Here is a 19,234-nt window from a genome sequence, read left to right as displayed (position 1 = left end):
ATTTTTATTATCATTATGCACTTTATGACACGTGCAATGGATGCTATGTATTTGGATAAATTTCATTGTATCAATTGTACTTATGCATTATTTATGAGATTATGTATCTATTACTTTATCTATGGACATTGTACTCAAGATTAAACTTGATAATAAAACTTTCATACGTGTGACTCAACATGAAGGAACTCTGAGAAATGGAAATTATATTTTTATTGTTTATGTATATATGATGTTTATGAGTTATATTGCTTCTGCATTGTTAACTTGATGTTGTATAAACTTTTTAAGAAAAGAAAAAAGTTCAATAACATTGTCACATAGTAGGTAAACTTCTCTTGGGTTCCCTTGCAGCGTTACAAGAGTGCTAATCCAAGTGGATGACATTTTCCATGTGGTAGCACCATTATACAAAATCATAAATAAGTATGACCATTCAAATTTGCAAGGTCTATTACCCATAATCCTATAAACCTTGCCTATTATCTAGCTTACAAGATAAAAAAGAAATAATTGATACTGTTTGTGACTCCTATTACTTCATATTGAACCATTTGAACTTTTTTGAGCTCACTTTTTTCATCAAAGCATCTAAAACATTATACACAGTATCCACAGTCTCATGTTCTTGTCCTTCAATGTGTGGTGAATACAATGGGACTACATACCATATTGCTTTGTCCATAAATGAATTGCAAATATATTTGTTGAACTAATGGAACTTCATGTATCAATCAACTTGTACTCCATACTAACTTAGCCAAACATCGAGACATGTCATTTGAATCTAGATTGGCTCTTAACAAGTATGAACATTTGCCAAATTGCTTTAGTTATTCAATTAAAAGATCAACCATTGTTTATCACTTATCCAAGTAATTTCACTACTAAATAGGATAATGTTACCAAATAATTTTGACTAAAGTACCCTAAAGATTTCTAAAGACCCTTTTTGCAATTCATTATTCCCTACTAAGTTTTTACATACCTACACAAGAATCCTACTACTCGGGTATAATACAAAACAATTATTATTTATATACACTAGCATACTACAAAACTTCCCCATTGTTGAATATACCAAATATTAAAATTTGATTCATTTACTTCATATTGAAGTTTATCTTGTTGAAGATATAATCTTTTTTAAAATAGTGTTGGTGAAGATTTGTTTGTTAAAAAAAATATTATAATTGTTGCTAAAGATGCTTTTTACTAAAGATAATTGTGAGATTTGTGTTGTTGAAGATCCTTGAGTAAATAGAGTAGTTTGAAGTTCTCAATGGTGTTAGACACTCTTCTATAATCTACATTTCATTATTGAGATTTTCCACACTCAAGACTCATTGCTTGGGATCTATATAGAACAAATTATACTACAAGTGAAGCTATCAATTATACACATAATGAACATGCTTTATTTCCTCCATCCTAATTGTTGTACACTATTTGACTATAAAACTCCATTCTCACTGTAATAGAAATGCTTATTAATTTGTAATCTTGTATGCCACACCACTACAATGTAGATTCAACATACTTCCTCTAACTTAACCAAAATATTATGTTGTCTTTATTTGCCTCTAAATCTTTCATTTGAAATTTTAAAGAAACCTTTATAAAAAAATTATCATTACCAAACAACATTTTTCAGTGTTTTTGTACCCCAGAGTCAGCCCTTGTTCTTTTGACATTGGCTGCTATCAAATACTTCAAAAACATGTCCACATAGAAAATGTTATATATCAACTGAAAAAATATGAACCTTATAATTTCTTTATCATTACCAAACAACATGTCATCAAATTGAAAATGTTGAAAATCAAGTAATCACGGGAAATTTTTTTTTTTAAAAGCATATGATTGCCAAATTCTAGAGAAATGTAAAAGACCATAAAGAAAGTTTTATGAGTGGAAACTTCTTACCCCTTAGTCGTCCCATGTAATGCTCCCACCTCTTCCTCTAGATCCTCATTCCACAAAATCGCCGGAAATTTTATTTTCTCAAGCTCGAGGACAAAAGAAAACAGAAATAAATATTTATTTTTGAAAACTCATCTGCAACCAATAGTATTACTCCCCTCGTGATCTGTTCTTCTTTACTGCTGCCCCCTCGTCTTCATGTCCATCTTCAAGGATTTACGATCTCTCCAAAATCTACATTTCCTTTTCCACACTTGTAATCATAGTAGAGAAAGAGTGTGGCGGAAATCAAATTTGCAATACAAATCTGATTGTGTTGGTACAAGTTTGTTCTGCATGTATTGGAGCGAGTTCGATTAATGGAACTTGTTACATTCACGATAGATTTATACGTCACCGAAGGCCCTTTTTAAATAGTATTTAGAATTGTATATTCGAAAAATGATAAAATGGAAGACCAAACAAATCTTTCCGCTATTTTTCAATTTTCATTTTCTATTCTTCATTTTCCATTTTCTTTGTATATGGCCACTACGGTTATGCCTGTATCTGTTAAGCAAATCATGGATCAGAATCAATAAGATGAATTCAATTTTTCAATATAATGACAAAAAAGCAAAATTCAGCTAATGTTTACTTGGAGCAGCTGAGGAAGCTGATGGCATCTTTACTGATTCTTAAACAATATTTTCTTTAGGTACTTGAGTATGCCAAAAGTAGCACATAAATTGAATAATGCTAAGATATCTAACAATCTGACAGGCATGCAACTAGACACCATATCTAATTTAAGTCTTCTACTTACTTTGTTGACTGAACATTCCAAGCTATGTTTCTTGAATGCCTCATCTCGAGGACATGTTTATGGTGGCTTTTGCTTTAAATTGATTGTTTTCAACTTGTGAGCTTCACTCCTTTCTATTTTAAAATGAGAAGTTGTTGCTTTTTTGTTTACTTATAAAAAAATCGAGACATGAATACAAAGTAGTTCTAAAAATAACTTTATTGATCTTGAATATGCTGAAATAATAAATTACAGAATATGTTTGTCAGACGTGTTCTCATTTATCCTCTCTTTAGTTGTCCCCTTCCAGGTCTTCCCTTTGCGCAAGGAATAGATGATCGCCATCTCTTATGACATTGATGTCATCTATTTCAGCATAATCACTATTCAAAACTTTTGTAGGGAGGTAGCCAAATCTTTCGCCTGGATTTATGGTCATCATTTGATTAAAATTCATTAGTCTTCCTTATGTCCATGTCAAAAATTTTTTTTACAGTTTATTGTCCAAGATAAGCAAGAAAAATAATTATACTCACTGGCAATTTTAAGGAGGCCCTCCAGTGATTCTGGTAACATAATCAGTTTTCCTGGTTGTTGAATTGATCTCTTGGACTTTGGATGACCACCATGAATTGTCACTCTAGCTGAATTATAAGGGTTTAGCCTCAAATGTTTGTTTCCACAGGTATTTATGCTGCCATCTGTAAGATTGTTATGAGAATTTCTTGCTATTATACCAAATAGAGTGTTATCCAAATTATGGGTTCTTTTCTTTCTTTCTTTTAGAACTGGTGCTGCTGAACTTGAGTGCTTAACAAGTGGTGTACTAGTCTTCGCCATTTTTTGAGGGAGATCTTTCATGATTATATTTTCATCCTGTTCTGGATAAGATTGGGGAAACAGGTATTTTTTCTGTAAGTGAAACTCAGGACCGGTAGCCTCCACTTCTTGGAATAAGGCAGAAATTTCCTCATGACCTTGTTGTTGTGCCAAAGCCTTAGATGTCCAACCATTGCTGTCAATTTTATTCATGTCCGATCCATTTTGCAAGAGAACTTTCACCGTGTCTAAGTTCCCATCACTTACAGCCACATGAAGGGCTGTCCTCCCATCTTTACAAATTGAATTAGGATCTGCTCCATATTGGATTAGGTCATTTAATATGTCAAGACTACCTTTTTCAGCAGCTATGCACAAAAAACTGCCAGCATTGGAATCTAAAGATGCACCATTCTCAGAGAGGAGTTTGGCAACTAATTCATGCCTTCCAAGAATAGCCTCCCACAGAGGAAGGCTCCCATCTTCATCTGTTAGTTAAAACAAGTTGACATGTCAAGAATCATTTTTTAAAATTATATTAATAATTTGAAGTTCATAATCTTAAATATAACAATTTTAATTATATTTTTGATGAATTACATTTCCTGCAAAAATTTCCTAAATTCCTAACTAAAAATATGATAACAAGCCTCTTTTCAGAACAGGCCACACAATCCAAGTCCTAAAAACACAATACAAAGTTAAAGTAAGTATGCAGAACATAGTTTCAAGCCCAGAATGATAATGACCATGCCTTTGCAATTGACATCTGCCCCAAAGCTCAATAGAAGGCGCACACAATCTATGAATCCTCTTGCTGCTGCTATGTGCTGTTTTCAAACACAGCAGAAACTGCTTGGAATAAAAAAATCCAGAAGGAAAAAAGACTTTTAATTTCAGCTTACAGCACTTACAAGTGGAGTTCGACCAGAAAAGTCTGTTTCATTAGGATCTATTCCTCTGTTTAAGAGTTGTTCCATTATCTGTGCATCCCCTCTTGACGCAGCAAAACAAAGATTGATGGGCAAGTCTAGTCTTCCTCTTGATACTAACCAGATCATCTCAGCTGCAAGCTCATTAAATGTTGGATCGTTTGATTCCTTCAAATGCTGCAAGCTAAAATGTAAAGTTTGGTAAGCCAGTGATGGCATATTTGACAGGTGGTCCTGAAAACATGTAAATATGTAATGAATTTTATTTAGACATTCTGTAAGAAAACAATGGATTGTAACCTGAAGAAGATTGTTCATAATGGTTGTTCCATCTCCAATATTTGTTTGTACAATGCTCATAAATGAACTTCTGTTTAAGCGCAAAATCTGAGAAAGTTTCTTTGTACGGACTGTGTAAGGCTGTGGTCGATAACAGAGCACACCAATTTCTCCAAACACATCTCCTCTATCTGCAAATCCAATTATCTGAAATGGTAAAACACCATCATGAGTAAATTCTAGAAAAAAGCTCATTGCATGCAATATCACATGACTGTTAGTTTCAAAGCAGGGAGAGCTTTGCCATGATGTATTTCAAACTTCCTCTTGATAAATTGTGGCTAAAATTAACATCTTCGAATAAATGCATCATTTTCTGTATCACCACATTTTTATATTCTTGCTTTTTGATAATTTTTATATTCAATTGAAGTGATCAAAATGTGATCACTTTTCTTGATTAAAAACCTCAACTTGCCTGCTCAGTTCCATCTTTGAATGTTATTAAGTCCTGGAAAAAATCAGAACTGGTAGCATCAAATTATTTAAATCATAAGTAGGACAAAGAAAACACTCAACATAAACCAAGTTTCTTAATATTGAGAGATATATACCACAGTTCCTGACACTAAAACATAAAAATCTGTAGGCGCTTCATTGTGCAAAATGATATCTTCTTTTGGAGGGAAGTATTCTGCCTTCATCTCTGACACCTTTTATGGGGCAAAAAAAGGATAAGGAATTTCAGTAATGTGTCTACCTCTAGGTATAAACTGGCTGCACTTCATTTCCTAGAAGAACTCGAAAGAAACTTGAAATGCTAAACTTCCTTATTATAAAGGAAGCGCCTCTATTGTTAAAAATTTGCTTGTAAGGGGCCTGTCTGCCACTAATTCTCAAAAAATCTCAAGAATGAAATCATACTTAATTCATTAATGAAATTGCAAAAGAGAAAAGAAACACAAAAAGTCTGTTGCTAGATAAACTACCAGCTGGAATAAAAAATCATATGAGACTCCTCGGAATAGGTACACTTTTTCAACAAAGGAGAAAAAGAGATATTGTGCAATGCTTGAGCGGATTGCTTTTGGAAGATCATCCAAAGTTTCCTGCTGTTGCATGCCCTCTGTTCTGAATTTTAAGCATATATGTGAAAGCATTTGATCTTGTAAATGCAAAGGCAAGTGATTTCGAACTGCAAAATTTGAAGCTGCTTGAATTGTGTCTCTCTGTTAAGAATAGATTTAAGTCAGTTCCCAGTATCAAAACAAATATATCAAGATGAAAAGTTTGATATACCTAGATTTTACATCTTTATGTGGCTAGCACCCAAGCAACTTACAAATTTTCTTGTTCGGCTTGTACCATGAACGACAAGATTTGTCATATTTCCAATCAGGTATGCTGTGAGGCCGAGATTAAATAACATGTAAAAAATATCAAAAATCATTTCTCTTGTGTTTTCAGCATGCAGATCTCCATATCCAACTGTTGTCAGAGTTGTTATAGACCAGTATATAGAAGTAACATAACGGATCCAAAGGCTTTCTTCTCTAAAATTTGGAATAACTGCACCAATCCATGTCTTCCGTGGATCAGGGTATCTGTCTGCAAGCAGATAATAAGAGCAAGCAGCACAGTGAACAGCAAACACTGTTACCTGCAAGTCAATAGTTTGAATGGTTGTTAACTGGCAAATAATTACAGTTTTACTGGAATTCTTAGTACTTCATATTTTTCATCTGATCAGATAACAGAAAACATTACTACCCTAATCATCAACGTTATGTCAAATTAGATCCCTTACACAAAGAAGCTTTGCACAGCGTGTCCAGAAATAGTTGAAACGAATATCCTTTTCAATTCTGAAAACAATTCAAGTGGACAGTTATCTGAAATATCACTCTAAATTGATTCAGAAGAAACAACGTATCAATTCCAAAAATAGAATAACATCCTTCTTGCACATACCTTGCAAAAAGAGAACTAACTCTTCTCAAACGCCAGAGACGTAACATATTCAATAAGCCAAAAAAAAGGCCTTTTCCAAGCTTCCCTGTAAATATAAGGGCTACCACATCAAAAGGCACTGTCGAAGAGATGTCAAAGACCAACCATGTAGACAAATACCTGGTAAAGATATTATAGCATAACATTGCAGAAAAGTTAGGAAACTAAAACATGGCTAACAGCATCTATAAAATGTCTCATTCAAATTTGAAGAAAAATCTTAGATAAAGATGTTATGGTAAACTATTGAACTTTTATGATGCAAAGAATTGCCTAATTATTAGTAATTACTTTGACAAGTGACATGTATATGAGAATGAAACAACTTATAACAGTTTAGAAATCTTACCGAATAGCAATAGATTTGGGACTATCTACAAGCAGATATGTCTTTTTGTCAAGATATGCTACGAAAAATGTGATAAATATGTCAACCGCAAAAAATCCATTTACAATGTTGTCGACTCCAAATAACCATCTTGATGGCTTCTTAATAAATCCAAACTCGAATGGTGAAACCCAGGCAGAATAAATTACCAGCAGAATCAAGAATAATTCCCAGGCCCTGCAGAAGCACATACAATTTTTTTACTGAACAGTTTTTAAAAAAAAACTTGCATGTAATTAGTTGCATTCGCGTTGCTATTCCATTCAGAACTTCAATAAGTTATAAAATATCATTTCTTCCTCAATTGGAAAAGATCATGTATTATTGTTCATCATGTTTAGTAAAGAGTTTGTCTGAATTACTGTCTATTCAAAACTTTTAAAATGCACAAAAGTTACTTTCTCCAAGCAAAGGAAAAGATGATAGTAGTTCAATAAATCATGTGGTCAATTTTAAGATATGTTTGTTATGCTGGTTATGCTATGCTATACATTGTTTAAGAGAAAGCTCAACCTCAAAGCCAGATACTGTGCACAGCATGCCCACCCCCTATCATAATATTTCAAGAATCAAAATAACAGCTAGGTATTTACCCAGCTGACTGAAAATGCATAACAAAAGCTAGAATGCTGCCAGTAATTAAATTGAAAACTTAATACAGAAGTTGCAGCCAGATCATTAATATGTTACAGGAAAGTATAACATGTCATGATAATAGTATTACAGGTAAATTTGTTAACAGGGATCACTTTCTGCAAATGTACTAACACTGCCATTGTTATTGGTATATTGCAAATGCAGATCTGAAGACTTATAAATATGAGGAGACATGTCTCTACAGTTAATCATCATTAGACAATAATTATATATATATATATATATATATATATAAAAGAGTATTTGTCTAAATGATGATTGACAATCAACAATGTATCTCACGATCGAATCAACCCAACTGAAGCTACAAACTCAACACTCCCTCTTAGCTAGGGAGGATTGTTATAGAACACATTTATGCTCTCAAGCATATGGAGAAATATCATCTCAATATGATAATCCTGGAATGGCATATCAACATATATCCATCAACTTAGATGTTATCCTTCCATATAACCCGAAATATGATTCAACAAGAATTATCAATCATATGATATTCATCATACTTATATTGTTTTGGTATGTGCACGGGCATCAAATCCTTGACGTTATATCTTAGAAAGATGTGTGTTATCTGATCTCTGACACTCATATGATATTCATCATACTTATTTTGTTTTGGTATGTGCACGGGCATCAAATCCTTGACGTTATATCTTAGAAAGATGTGTGTTATCTGATCTCTGACACTCCGGGACAACAACTGAATGTAGTCTATCAGATAACAGAACAACACATATAGTATCATTAATGTCATGAATCCATGCTTGATACATGAGAGGAACTATCACAGTATATATATTAATATATACAGCCCGATCATGGCATGACCATAAAGTATCTAAATAGCATCAAATATCAGTATGTTTAGTAAATCAAATGTATATACATATGTATATGTATTTACATATGCATGTATATACATATACATACGTATATGTATGTTCCATATATTGATATCAGATCCAACTGAAGCTATTACTTTAACACTCTCTCTTAGCAAGGGAGGCTATGATCAATTTCTTAATCTCAATAATCTCATATTTGAGTTTGCATCAAAAAATCTTATACATTTATATCCCTTTAAGAATATATACTATTTGATTTCCGGCACATTCCGGGACACATGCATAGTTGATCAAACAATCAGTCTTGATCTCATGATTTCCAGCTCAATCCAGGATTATCATGATTTAATTATTGTCATGACTTCCGACACAATCCAGGACATCAAGTTGATGTAGTCTATCATGACAATGGATCAAGAATACAACACAACAACCACAATATCAAGATTTCCGGCTCATTCTAGGACAACAATTTAATGTAGTCAATCATGATACATTTTGTTAACATGATTACTGGCACATTTCCAAACAACAACTTAATGGAGTCTATCATGATAACATGGTCAAGCTATTGCTACAATCATCACCTTACAATAGCGACCTTACACATATACCAAATGAAAGATCGTCACCTTTCATGACATAAATCACAACAACATCATGTAGTAACTCACATGATATCTACCATGAACTAAATCAGAGGGTGGACCCACCATAGCTTCTAGAGAGTGGAACAAGAGTTTTCACCTCAATCTTCTCTCTCAAGGAATTTCACTTCAAACTTTTCTTTCATAGAGAACTCATTAACAAGGAAGTGCACCTCGTAATTATTCCTCAGAACAACAATCTTGGGAAGTCAAGTCATGTAGTTACTCCCTTATAGACTCTCTTCGCTCAAGGATGCCTATCAAACTCCCTTTGAATCTAATATCGATCTTCTGACTTTCTAGTGATAAGTCATTATTTCCTCATGATATACACAGGGGTAGGCCCCTCATACATGTGTATTTTAGACTTCGTCTAAGTATCAATCTTCTAAGCTCCTACCTTGCCTTTGAAGAAGTATCAAACTCCCTCTTAATGTAGAAGTATACTTATCTGACATTGTCTTGCACTAATGCCTTGGCAGCATACCTAATGCCCCATTCTTCTCAACTTGCAAGAGCATCCCTGGAGACCAACAAATGGAATAAAAGTACATCAAGGCACAAGACTCTTATTATTCATACAAATAAGGGAGAGACTATGATAAACAAATAAGTGTAATACTCAAAGATATTAAATACTTATTTGTACATCAACATCCTTGATATAAGTCGTTCCAATGAAGGTCCATATACATCAAATCAAAAATTCCTCCAATGGGGAATGAAACATTGGTTAAGGTAATCATTCACCCCCTCACTGTAGAATTCCCACGTGGTTCATTATTATTAATTTGAACCATCAAATAGTCTAGTTCAACAACTTTGAGTTTGAAAAGATCATCACTTCCATTTGTCGATGAATTATATTCCTATTCAGTCCTCTCAGAATGATCCTTGTGTTTCTTCTCTGGATCTATACCCATGTTCCAACATAATAATCTTCCTAAATGACTGAAAATTTAACTATCCTCCTCAAACTTATTTAATCCTTGTATTGTTTATTAATTTAGCAATTCCCTTCTAGATTTTGATCTTCATATATGTCTAGAGTATGAACAACAAATTGAATGATGAGACAGATTAACTTTGTTTCGAAATCAGCACACACTCTGGAAAATCAAGATGGATCATGTGTTTTGACTATAAAAGATTCTTGAATAGTTCTCTATATTTTAGTGACAACATAACCAGTGGTAATTTCTGGGACAAGCTTCCATCTAGAAATCTCCTCAGTGATTAGGGATTTACTTATAAATCTTTCCTCATAAATGAAATATTTCTTGTTTAATCACATTTTGCGTCTCTTGGTCATTCTATAATAAAGCAATCATATCTTATTCTTTGAGAAAGAAGCTACATCTCGCTTTACATGACAAGAACCATCCTCAAACTCATACACTTCAGACCCATCTTTCTCTTTAGAATTATATTAGTAAGGAATCATTGCCATGTTATCATTAGTACCAATGAAGAAATTGAACTCGTCATCCTTGAACTTGTTACTAGAACCTTATCATAGGAAGATTGCCAATAATTAACTTGGTACAAAGTATTGATTATCTTCTTTAAATCTTGCAGATCGTAATGATAGGTTGTTTCCAAGAACAATGCCTGTTCAAAATTTCTTCTTTTCCTTATATGTTAGTCATATCACTTGCCAATCAATCGAACAATTGTAATTTCCAACTCATTGATTAATGGCAATCTTCCTTGATTAATCATTAATTAGTTAGTTATTGTAATAGTTGCCATTCAACTTTATGATCACCATCTTCTCTATTAAAATGATAAGGAGAATCATTATACAAGTCATCATCTCTCATTTAATGTTCAATTGATACTTGTCCAACTTTGTCAAGATGCCTAGCAGATCTTTCCTTATTCAATCTTCTTGTTATCATATTTGATCTTCATATCTTGATAAATATGTCTCTTAGCCAACATCAAGAATATATTTGACTTCTTTATATATATATATATATATTCATATTCTTATTTCAAGTAAGCCCTATGTCTCTTGGTACAAAGAGACGTGTATAAAGTTCATAACTCTTTATTAATAATCACAACTTTTCTTTCAAATGGAATGTAGGGTAATTTCATAAAATAATGTTGATGGTAACTTTAACTGTCCTTTAGACTATATTATGCTCTAGGACCTTTACAATGCCCAATTCAGTCATGGAATCAACATATCTTTTGATTTTTTTGGACAAAATTCATTGGATTTTCTCATGTTGGTATAATGATCCCTCCAGCTGATTTTATCTTGTCTCACATATGCCTTATGAGTTTCCTAAAAGATTGGCTGAGCGACAAATGAGAAGTCCAAATATCATAAACTGGAGAGGAACTAATGTTATTATATTTACAATTTACAAGGTCTCTAACAATGAGTTTGTGATGTCCCCTTCTAGCTAGGGACCATCATTCTAGTTTTTGATTAGCCTATCATTGGACCCTTATAGGTTAATACATATGGATATGGGGTCAATCTGTGCATAGGAGAGTTTGGTTGTTTGGTGATTTCTCTTCCTCAGAGCTCAGTGCCTTTTAGTTGGGTTAGAGAGATGATTTAGATTTCTATTTGATGGGTTTTGCTATTTTTAGCATTTTCTATTTTTAGCAATTTCATTTTGGTCACATGGGAAATATTTATGCTAACTCCCGTTTCAGACAGTATGGCCAGATTCTCAGTTTTGAGAGTCATTGCATTTCCAGTGGAATCCAACATAATTAATAATTAATGATTTACTATTAAATTTTAAATTAACTTTATATTAAATCACTTAAGTATGGATCTATTTCTCATCGAATGGGGCCAATTGCTTGGATTTAATGGAGGAGAAATATTTAATAGCATTCCTATGTTTAAATCATTAAATACATTTAATGATTATTATTTGCCAATTTGATCATTGTGGTTTTGAGCTCTGAGGAGGGTTTACATATTTGCCATTGGAGAACGTAGTTCTTCTATGTGTTCATCAGGTGAGCTAGTGAAATATCTGGTGAATTTGATAGTCGGAGGGGATTCCATTTAGAGGTTTTGAATGTGCTTCAGAAATGTGATCTTCAGCAGTAAGAAAGGAGAAGGCAGCATTTTCATTTCAGAATAAGGAAGAATATTTTGTAGGCTTGGATCATCAATAAAATTGGAGCTCCATCATTAAATTTCAGCTATAGGCATGTTTGGTGCTAATTCCTAGAACCAACGATTTTTGTAAAATCAATCATAATAGATTCAAGAAAGTCGTGTTTGCTGGTCTGAGGGTTTAAAACAGCAAATTGCATCCATTGCCAGTGCATACCAATTCATAATATTTGTTTAAGAATCAGAATCAGGTTCTTTATTGTTCTAACACTTACCTTTCACTAGTATTTCATAGAAAATAAGTATTCATCGTAATTGTCTTTTTTATAGTAATATCAATACAAAGTTGTAGCAGTTGTTTCCTTTGTTTCAGAAATTCAGAAATTAGATTATATTTTCTTTTTGTCCTAAAACCCTTGAAAATTCCGAATAAAATCATAAACTTGCAAAACAAAATTGAGACAACAATGGCTACAGTAGAAGAGACTGATTGAGGTTCTTACAGAGTTAGAACCAAATGAGAATGTGGCAAAGGAAAAAGCACACTGACCTAGAAGGGATGGACATTTCTGTCCATCATCTCACTTCTACTAGCTCACAGAGCTTGGGGGCTCCAATATGGTATGTGTTTGAGAGATTTCAGACTAATTTTAAGTGCTTGATGCGAATAGATAAATAAAAACAATAAAGACAGCTCATATGCTAAAACTGATGAAAACACAAATAACTTGAGTAGACCATTGGAAGAAAAAGAGTTAACCATGAGAAACAAACAATGAATTTTGGAAGCTTACAACCCTTGACACCAGCACGAGTTGTGGAAGACAGTGTGGTTATGTGACACCAGCATGGTGCACGTACATCCCGTATGGACAAAGTACAAAGACAACGACAACAAGCTAGGAGCTAAACTAGAAATAACACTTATAAAACTATGCTAATAACAGAGAATGGCACAACATTGATTACTATGATGCTTAAGAAAACACAAAGAAAAGTAAGACAACCTCACAATAATAACCTCGAGTTGATGAAGTCTCCCATTGAGCACTTCATTTTCACAAACCTACATGCATAAAAATGGAGGAAAAATGTTGGGTGGTAGTTTGGAGACCTGCCTTAGTCAAGTCTCTACTTTGGTGTTTCCGCCTCCATAGAAATCAAATAGACATGATGAAATGGTAATAGATAATTGTATTATTAATTTCTATGATTTTAATTTAGTTTTGCAATTGCTTTTAGCATTTTTTCTAGGAGGTCCACATCTACTCAACCATGGCCTCCTATCCCACCTTTTGTGAGCAACCTATTCTATCAATGCTTGCAAAAATTGTACTTCCTTGGTCTCAAATGATCTCATCAAATCATTCTAAAGTCATCATAGAGCTCCTAGTGATCTACAAGAAGACATCGAACAAAACTTTTCGGCAACCCTAACTACTCGCCTTTCTACCTGTTGGTTTGACAACCTAAGCACAAACAATTGATAGATTTACCTTCACAAAAAATGGTAGCATTCTCACCCACATATCCTCCGACTACTGGAAAAAGTCCCTACAAGCCTTTGTCACCACCGTGATGGAGAGCCATTGGAATCCTCCAAACATTTTCAACTAAGGGGCAAAGCGAGTTTCAATATAAAGTGCAAAAAAATTCTATATTACACACGAGACTCAAGAAACCAAAGGTGATAACTTACATGTAGAAACACAAGACTACAAAATTTTGTCAAGCATCAATCAAACACAACATCAATGAATCACAATCACCCATGTATCCTCTAGCTTTGTGTCGTGAACCATTGAGATAGCGGCTATTATGCAGATTAACATCAATGCTTGTGAGTCCAATCACAAATTGCCACATAGCACATCCATATTTGATGCATGTTAACAAGCAACACATCCCACAGTCCATGTTGAATCTCTGTCATTGGGCCACATCAGAGAAGTATGCCCTGTCAGCATTGGACATGTCATACAAGTCCAAAGTACAAGTAACATTATCATTATGTAATTTAGTTTGATGCGTGTTTAAATGTCATTTTAAGGCATAGTTGTCTTTTTTGTGACGGCCATAGGGTTGCCAAATTAACCTTGCATTTTGCTAGAACCAACAGGGTTTGGAATTTCTCCCTATTCAGCATTTGAGTTTAATGATTTACAGTCCAAAAATTCAAGGCTCATATCTTCCTCATTTTAAAGTCTTTTTTGAGCAGTTATTTTATTTTAGGTAGAAATTTGGAAATGTTTCAATGGTGGTATTATTTTTTATTTTGGTAGACAAATTTTCCCGAATTCTTAGTTTTTGGCGACTATTCCTATTCAATCCTCAATTCTACAATTTTTGGGGCTCTATTCAAGCTCATACAAACAAATTTTGTGGTGCCATTTTTTTTAAGTGCATAATTTTTTGTCTACTACAAGAATTTTCTATTAGTTTGTAGCCACTGTAGGCAAAATATCACTTTTAGTACTTAATCATTTTAGGCCATTTATGATGTAATGCTAGAATTTCAGTTGGATTCTTAGCAATATTGATTTGAGTCTAATTTGGCTACATTTAGGCAGTTGTAAGTATCAAATTTATAAATCTTCTTATCTATTATTTGGCTAGTGGCAATTGTATACACACTACATACAAAATTCCAGTATCATCATGTTGGGGGATTCTTTGGTGGAGTGAAGTGGGTGGAGCGTATCTTGTGTCATTGTGCTCTATTTGTTCTAGTGCTCTTTTGATTTTTGCAATATGGCTTCTCCTAAATTTCCACTTTTAACTCCGCATAACTATACACCATGGAAAATTAAAGCATGGAGTAAAATGATGGAAAAAGGATTAATATTGACGAATGTGCCATAGTCAAACTGGGTTTCGAATAAATTTAGTCATTTGTATGTCAAGTTGATGAGATTAGAGGATATTAGCTTCACAGTGATATCATGAATTTGGATCCCAAAGGGTTTTGATACAATCCAAGACTATATATCACTAAAGAAGATGAGTTAAGAGCGAAGCTCAAGGACTGTAGAATTGACAAAAAAGATGCATAGTTAATCTACAATTTGTTGGGAAAGCTTCCACCAAAATACGCAACATTTGTTTGTAGCTTCCAAACCCATAGGTTGACAATGGATCTTCATGCACTATGCCCACATTTGATGCATTCACAAAAATGTTGGTGTTTAAGCAATCGATGTTGATAAGTATGGGTATTCTCAAGTCTTCAAGGTCCAAGGCTTTGGTAGAAAATCATGGGGATCAAGGGTTTGATTCCTACAAGAAGCGAGAATAGTGTAAACCAAAGACACAACAAGATAGAGCACTTCAACCTCCACACATCAGGGCAATGCTTCAGTTCCCAACAAGAAGGAACATTTAAATATGAAGGAAAAGCCAACTTATTGTTATAGAAAGAAGGTTAGTTGCAACAAGCATTGTTGTCACACTAAGAGGATTGATCAATTGAAAGAACATTATAAAAAAGAACAATATCAATTTGAAACATGCCCATAAAGAGAAGGATTCACCTCCTTCCACTTCCTCACCTTCAAAAAAGGGAAAAGGGAAAGTATTTGTGGCAACTACATGTTCTTCACAAGAATGGCTGCTTAACTTGGGTGCCACTCATCATATGGGTTCTACAAAGGAGAACTTTTCTTCATTGGAGCCTACTAAGGTACCTCAGATTTTGATAGGAGATTGATACTCATGGAAGTTGAAGGAAAAGGTTCAGTTGCCATGGATGATGGATCATTCGAGAATGTTCTCTATGTTCCTTGATCACTAATCTACTTTCAATTTACCAAATCACTCATTGTGGAGAAGAAAATGAGAGCTCCTACCTGATTCAATTGTGGTAAAAGATCTTAAGGATGATGCTTTGGTTGCAATGGGATAACAATGCTTTACTCATTCTCCCACTTTGTGCCTCAATCTTCTTCTACTACCTTTCTCACTCAATCAAATTCGGAAAGCAAGTTACTACATGAGCCATAAATGTTTAGATGGTGTATGCTCAAGGTGTTCTATAAGAAAGCATCCAAAATAGAAATTTGATAAAGGAAAGCTTGTAGAGCTTCAAAGTTCTTCAACTAGTTCATAGTGATGTAGTGGGCCCCTTTCTAGTGTCATCTTTTGCTAAGGCTAGCTACGTCCTCACTTTCGTTGATGGCTACTCGTGATTCACGAGTCTACTTTCTAGGTCACAAGAGTGAAGTGTTTGACAAATTTCTATCCTTCACCACTTGTGTTGAGAAGCAATCAGGAAAAACAATAAGGTTCTTCACACAGAAAATAGAAGGGAACATGTGAATAATAGACTTGAGGACTTTTGCACATTTGAGGGAATGGTTCTTCAACACTCGGTTGCATACACTCAATAGCAGAATGGTGTTCAAGAAAGAAAAAATATAACCCATTAAAAGATGGCTAGTTATGTGATTCATGTTAAGTCTCTTGGTCCAACTTTTTGGGCAGATGCTATAGGTTGTGGCACACATGTCCAAATCAATTTCACTACAAAGATTTTAAAGGTAAAAAATCAGTTCTAAGACACTCTAGAGTCTCTGGTTGTTCAACTTGAGCACAAATATCTCAACCGAAATGCAAGGCATTTGTAATGTCCCCTTTTTAGCTCACCATGGTTGGTGATTTAGTTTATCCTATCATTTTCCCTCTTAGCTAAGCCATATAATTAGAGGGTCCCAATTGGCAGAACCAAGAGGCTCTTTCCCTACGAGAGGTAAAAAGTGTTCAAGATTGCTCTTTGTTTGGGTCAGTGTGGTACACTTACTGTATATACTAAGTCAATCCAAAATTTCTATATTTGGCAAGACACCTGGACTAGTCTCAATTGCAATTATAAACCCTAGCACCTTGGTTTGATCAGATGATGAGGGACTTACTATTTTTAGAAAGTTCATTTTGCTAATTACTACTTTTTGAAGGGCACTTAGACATCTGGCTTTTGCATGTGTATGGATTTATAGTTGATTTCTTGGAGGAGATTTTATAGCTTGTGATAAAGATTATTTTATTATTAATAAGTATAATTTGAATTATAATGGCTAATTGTAAGGTTACTAAGTAATGGGCCAAAGTCGTTATTAATGAGTATTAAATATGCTTTAAAAGTTGGTGACCAAGGTCAAGGATGATAAGTCAAGTATGAAACAAAACAAATGCTTTTAAATTGTTAATGTGACTTACTGTAGAAGCTTCATGTGTTGGCGCAATTGACGATGTGATGATAGTGTGAAGAGTGATGATTTGATTGTATGATGATCACTTATTGTGTTGTCATTCATGTCAACTATTGACCTGGTGTTCCTAGTATGTTGTCAAGCATAATTATGAGGAATTGAGTGTTACAGTAAGGATTAGTGTGTATGATCATTAGGAAAGAATTGTGGCTATCTCTTGATATGCATATGATGATTGTTGCTAGTGAGGAAGACCATAGTTTTAGGAGGTGCAAGGACGACACATTCCACATTCAATCCTCATCGAAATACCTTCAAGGCAACTCTCAATGGCAATTTGGACATTTCTACATTCAACTCTCAATTTTTGTCTGCATTCAATCCAATTTGTCTACATCTGAGGGCAACATCTACAACAATTTGGAATTTGAACAATTTTTTCTCCAACGATTTGGATTCTAGAGTTTTGTTTGATTTTCGTAGGTTGCAGACTTCTCAAGTCCTAAGTATGCAGTATTTTCTAAATGTTTTTGTAAAATTTTAATAGATTTTATTATTTTGTTAGTAATTATTGTTGTTTAAAACATAATTATTTCATAAAATATATTTTATTTTTGTAAATGATTAAAAATTTAAAATACAGTCTTTATTTTCATATTTTATTTTTTTATTACAATTTAGATTTTATATATAATATATAATTATTATTATTTAATATTTACTCTAATACTAATTAATTAATTATTTAATAATATTTAGGAATTTATTGCAATTCAAATTTACAATATTTTAAATTTTCTATTATACAATTTATAATAAATTACTAATACAGTTTTTTTCTGCAACTATTATAGCACTATTTATTGTATTTTACAGTTACTATTTTTAAACAGGTTTATAATTAATAATAAATATATATTTAAATAGATTTTAACAGTTTTTGATTTATAATATATATTAATAGATTTTGATTCATAATAGAATTTTACTAGATTTATAGAATATTAAATTTGATTTATCATATACATTCTAAATTATAATTATAAATCGTTGTTTTTTTGTTAGGTTCTCAACGTCTACCTACTTCTTCACAAGATGACTGGTGGTAGAGGTAAGGACCCTTTATGTAAACATGGGATCCCAGGGGCAATTTATGGACACATCCAATGTATCCATTGGCTTAAGCATATGACTTCAGGCATAAGCCAATTGAAATACCATCTTGCGAAGATTCCAAACAATGACATTACACCATGTTTAGTAAGTTCGGAAGAAGTTACACGAGAGGCTTTGACAAGCCTACAAAAATATGTACAAAGCAAGAAAGCAAAAAAGAGGACATTCCAAGCCATGCCAGCCCCAATGGGGACTTTGAGTTCTATAGGATCAGAAATAGGTGGAGAGGGTTCTTCTATTGGGCCTCATATATGAGGATCGAGAAGTGTGTGTGGATCTTTAGCAGACTTTTGGGTTCCATGTATTACTCCAAGTGCTCAACCTGACTTGTGCATACTACATGGAACAAAGGTGGCAATTACAAGATTTTCAATCCACAATGATATTCCTTTCAATGCTTTATGTAGTTGGTATTGGGATCAAGAGGTAATTTCAATTTCTTTGTCTTGTAAGGGGTTCAAGTCCCCAACTCC

General features: G+C 33.6%; 1 protein-coding gene across 1 annotated transcript in view; it reads right to left on the bottom strand.

The window, feature by feature from the left end:
• Positions 1–2,908: 2,908 nt before the first annotated feature.
• LOC149538883 (potassium channel KAT3-like) overlaps positions 2,909–19,234 on the bottom strand; it is a 59,968-nt gene continuing 43,642 nt past the window's right edge. The window contains 13 exon segments of the mRNA XM_089800255.1: positions 2,909–3,013; positions 3,015–3,130; positions 3,244–4,014; positions 4,281–4,356; positions 4,441–4,635; positions 4,759–4,944; positions 5,216–5,248; positions 5,352–5,450; positions 5,727–5,966; positions 6,080–6,397; positions 6,545–6,602; positions 6,709–6,867; positions 7,097–7,312. Of these exon segments, the coding sequence (XP_089656381.1) occupies positions 2,957–3,013; positions 3,015–3,130; positions 3,244–4,014; positions 4,281–4,356; positions 4,441–4,635; positions 4,759–4,944; positions 5,216–5,248; positions 5,352–5,450; positions 5,727–5,966; positions 6,080–6,397; positions 6,545–6,602; positions 6,709–6,867; positions 7,097–7,312 (2,524 nt within the window). The 3' untranslated portion in view covers positions 2,909–2,956.

The sequence above is a fragment of the Cupressus sempervirens genome, chromosome 9 (assembly GCF_028749045.1).
Source record: "Cupressus sempervirens isolate cs-2001-9-10 chromosome 9, ASM2874904v1, whole genome shotgun sequence".
Taxonomy (NCBI): domain Eukaryota; kingdom Viridiplantae; phylum Streptophyta; class Pinopsida; order Cupressales; family Cupressaceae; genus Cupressus; species Cupressus sempervirens.
The sequence above is the reverse complement of the archived record's forward strand: the minus strand, read 5'-3'. Positions and strand labels throughout refer to the sequence as shown.